The sequence below is a fragment of the Gigantopelta aegis genome, chromosome 15 (assembly GCF_016097555.1).
Source record: "Gigantopelta aegis isolate Gae_Host chromosome 15, Gae_host_genome, whole genome shotgun sequence".
Classification (NCBI taxonomy): Eukaryota; Metazoa; Mollusca; class Gastropoda; order Neomphalida; family Peltospiridae; genus Gigantopelta; species Gigantopelta aegis.
Genome location: NC_054713.1, coordinates 3,412,437 through 3,417,128, shown reverse-complemented (window position 1 = coordinate 3,417,128; position 4,692 = coordinate 3,412,437). Strand labels below are relative to the sequence as shown.

The 4,692-nt window shown below is 33.0% G+C and overlaps 1 protein-coding gene across 1 annotated transcript in view; it reads left to right on the top strand.

The window, feature by feature from the left end:
* Positions 1–1,480: 1,480 nt before the first annotated feature.
* The window catches only part of LOC121390274 (metal cation symporter ZIP14-like), a 38,081-nt gene continuing 34,869 nt past the window's right edge, over positions 1,481–4,692 (top strand). The window contains exon 1 of the mRNA XM_041522055.1: positions 1,481–1,529. Coding sequence (XP_041377989.1) covers positions 1,481–1,529 — 49 coding nt within the window. The remainder of the gene's footprint in view (positions 1,530–4,692) is intronic.

The window sequence follows — 4,692 nt, the reverse complement described above, 5'->3', positions numbered from 1 at the left end:
CGTTACATTGTAATGAATGTAACGTAAAGTTACATGAACATCGGTGTTGCATTAGTTTCGGCAGTTTAAATACTTAAATGATCTTTTCAGCTGTTTTCTTTGCTGTTTAAAATAAATGAAATAACTGTTAGCTCTGAATCAGTAAATGCTAATGTTTCTTCGAACAACATGCAGACATATTTTTGAAACGTTATTTGTCGTAAAAATGTGAGTATTCTGTCAGTCGGCTACTAACGGGAAAAGCCAAACCGTAAAGTGGGGATTTTTATGCCATGTATTAATTTCCCCAAGAAAGAGTTATTTCATAATATTTTATATTGATATAACAGTTATAAACTTAGAATTATAAAACTTTAATGCGATAGTATACTGTTTGACGTTCGAGCAAGTACGAAACTCAGAACTGCTTTACTATGTGTGAACATTATAGTGAGGCGTCGAAATTTCAAAAGTGCCCTAGAATATACTTTTGATGGCATGTTAGCGCAAAACCTTTCACACATAAGTTTGTCAAAAAGTATCACGTTTAATTAAATTAAAAACGTGTTATTCCTATTTTTATTTTCACGTAAGTTCTGCAAAAAAGATATTTTACAAAATACCTACATGTACGTAAACCTTCTAAAGTTTGTCAGGAAACAAGCACTCGTTGTACGTACCGAAATTCTACATCGTTTTCACAACGTACATCATAAAACAATTAAACCATAGTCCTGTTCCATTGTTTAAACCCTAAGTTTTTTGCAAATGTTACGTTTAATTCTTATTCAATCCTTGTTTTCTTTACATTTGCATGAAAACAAACAGGAACCCCGACAGGTTTTATTCATCATCTAAAATGCACAAATTTTACTTGTTTCCATTTTACAAAAATCTCTGTATGTTTTGTATGCAGATTCGTTCTCCTATAAATAAGTAAGGCTATATGCATAACAAAAGCATCACTCTATAGTATGTTTCAAACTAATGTTCTTTTCCACCTTCCTAGAGGAATATATTGTAGTATGACCTATATTTAAGAAACAATTTGGGAATGAAACCACATGTAATGTCATCCATCTCCTGATTTTGGACTACAATTTGGCAAAAAATGTTGATCTGGTATTAACTTTACTTTATTACGAAGTTAACCTTTAATTAAGTAAATTGTAAAACTAATATCAGAAAATGTTTGTTGCATTTATTTTGTGTTTCAACACACACGCACGCACGCACACGCGAACACACACATAATTGTGTCGTGTACATATTTAAATTTGGCTAGACGGAACTGGAAGGATGTAAATTGTCCTCGGAAATGGCAGTGCATGTACAGCTAAAACACATAGTAGACTTTGGTAGTTTGATGTTTGATTACACTAATGGTTTTGCCAATCAGATATACTTTGCCGAAACAATAAAATATTGACTTTTGTATTTGTTAGGTGCCCGTTACTGGATCGGTGCAAACGATATATTAGTTGAAGGTCACTTTCGGTGGATGTCAAAAGAACCATCTAAAGATGTGACCTACACCAACTGGCATTCTGGTGAACCAAATGGATATGGAGGAGAAAACTGCGTAGAACTATGGGAACAAGGATTCCGCTGGAATGATCAGCCATGTAACAGAGACATAGGATTTATTTGTGAACAGAATTAAATGTGCACAATCCTTTAAAAATACAAAAATATATGGTTAAAACTTTACAGATATTTAGGGTTTTTTAATTGTTTGCTTCTTGTTGTTGTTTTTGTTGTTGTTGTTGTTGTTGTTTGTATGGGTTTTTTGTGTGCGTGTGTGTGTGTGTGTGGGGGGGGGGGGGTATGTTGTATTTGTTTTGCTTAGAATAGTAATATTTGCACATCGAATGTGTTTATGGGTTGCCTAATATTTAGAAAAGCTATAGACAGCACCTTGCAATGGCGATTCGGCCCGCAACAGAAATTCGAGTATATTAGAACTTTATAAATACTATCTACAAATATAACATATTCAGTGGTACGACCATTTAGAGCATCAACGTTGATCACGAATACACGAATTTATAAATGAGATTTAAAATTGATTTTGTCTGTCGAACATGTACTTGATTATACAATTGGAAATAAATTAGATTTCACACGACTAGATGTAGAACAAATACTATTCCAACCACCAATCTAAAAATACTACCCAGTGTTGTAAGAAGACCTTGCCACTTTAACGTGTGACTCTCAGAAATAGGTTACTTCAATATCAAATTTGTGTTTGTATCGACAACATAAAACACAACACACAATCTTTCAAAAATTAACACGAAGAATTGTTTATCGCCTTACTACTAAATGTTTTTTTTTTAATTATTATAACAACACAAGTACGACACATACTAGGTGGATAGAAGACGGAGAAAAGCCATCGAAATATTTTTTAAATCTTGAAAAAAGAAACTATGTAAATAAAACTATAACCCAACTTGTTTGTGAGGATAGTAACATTATTATTGAACAAAATCAAATATTGGAAGAAATCGGATCGTACTACTCGAAACTATATATGTCACAGGAAGAATATCTAATAGATATTGATTTAGATGAGGTTTTTAGAAATACAAATATTCCCAAAGTTGAAAATGTTAGCAAATATGTAGGTCAAATAACAGCAAGTGAGGCACTGTATGTATTAAAACATAAAATGAAATTGGCGAGCTGTCAATAACTCAAAAACAAGGCATTATTACTCTGTTGCCAAAAGGAAACAAACCCCGTGATGTTCTAAAAAAAAACTGGAGACCAATATCTTTACTAAATACCACTTATAAAATCATTTCTGGCTGTATAGCCAATAGAATAAAGCAATCTATAGATAAATTAATTCATGAAAATCAAAAGGGTTTCCTAGCAGGCAGGTGTGTAGCCGAAAATACCAGATTATTATATGACCTGATGCATTACACTAGTGAAAATAGTATTCCGGCACTCCTTTTGTTAGTAGATTTTGAGAAAGCTTTTGATTCAGTATCTTGGGGATTTATTAACAAAACCTTACTTTTTTTTTAACTATGGCGAGGACATTATAAAATGGGTCAATATATTAAATAAGGACTGTATATGTTAACTGTAATTCAAAATGGTGTTTTTACTAATTTGTTTCCAGTAGGGAGCGGATGTAGACAGGGAGACCCAATAGCACCATATCTTTTTATAGTGTGCGCTGAGATCATGGGAAATTTGTTTAGAAAGGAGTCAATTAAAGGAATAGTAATAGAAAAAAGAGAATATAAAATAATCCAGTATGCAGACGATACAGCTATAACACTCGATGGGACAGAAGCTTCACTAAGGAACACATTAAATTTAATAGATCAATTTTCTAAATTCTCAGGATTGAAACATAATCTATGTAAAGATAAAAACTTAAAATGGTCACAAAAGAATTTTACCTTCTTGATAATTAAATTTAGTGTCCAGCTAAATCAAATTGTACAATTAAATTATACTGACAAAATCGAAGAGATTTCAAAGTTACTGAATACCTGGTCTAAACGTCATCTTACTATGCTGGGTAGAATTACCGTTGTCAAATCCTTGGCTCTATCTAAACTTGTTCACCTTATTCTCAGTATCCCCAATCCAGATAATGGCATAATAAAAACAATCAACAAGATCTTTTATTCATATATTTGGAAGAGTTCCATAGATAGAATTTCTCGGAATTCGCTAATGCAGGATATAGAAAATGGTGGTTTAAAAATGGTAAACTTAGAATAGTTTATGAATTCCTTAAAATTAACATGGATTAGAAGAGCAATAAATGGACTTGATTCATTATGGTATCATATTCTTAGATGTCACCTCCCAAACAAAAATATTTTATTTACTAATATAGGAGATGATTACCATAAACTGTGTGGTAAAAAAAGTACAAATATGTTATGGAAACTAGTATTATTCAAAAAGAAAGTGGAACTTAACGAAAATGATGTAAGTTCCGAACCACTGTGGTTCAACTCCCTAATTAAAATTGGTAACAAAAGTGTTTATTACCAGAATTGGAATATAATATGATATGTATGACCCAGATGGCAACTTATTTAAATATGATGGATTTTGTGAATTTTATGGCTTTCATCCACCATTTACTACATTTGAAGGGCTAAAGGCTGCAATATTACACACATGGCCATTTTTATACACTAAACCACTTTCAGCTGACTTTCTATTTTGGCCTAAGTATATAAATACCATAATACAAAACAAACAGGGGTCAAAACATATATATAACACCTATATAAAGTCGTCTTTTTCTCCACCAAAAAATATATCTAAATGGGAAAGAGAATTAAATTTTGAACAAGAATACAATTGGTGGAAAAGTATCAATAGCAATGTGTTCAGTATATCTAAGGATACCAAATTAAGATGGTTCCAAGAATAATCCAAAGAATTCTCCCTATAAACAAGTTTCTCTATAATATTAGAGTGATAAGCAGCCCAAATTGTAGCTTCTGTAATGCGAATATTGAAACGTATACGCATTTATTTTTTGATTGTGTCAGGGGCGTGCGCAGGAAATTTTTGCAGGGGGGGGGGGGTCGTGGTGTCTGGCGAAGCCCGACACCGCAAGCGCCGCAGGCGCGAAGCCCGTGGCGAGGGGTCTGGGGGGTCCTCCCCCCGAAAATTTTGAAAAATTGACCCCTTCTAAGGGCTATTTCTGAGGTGTTTTCTTGC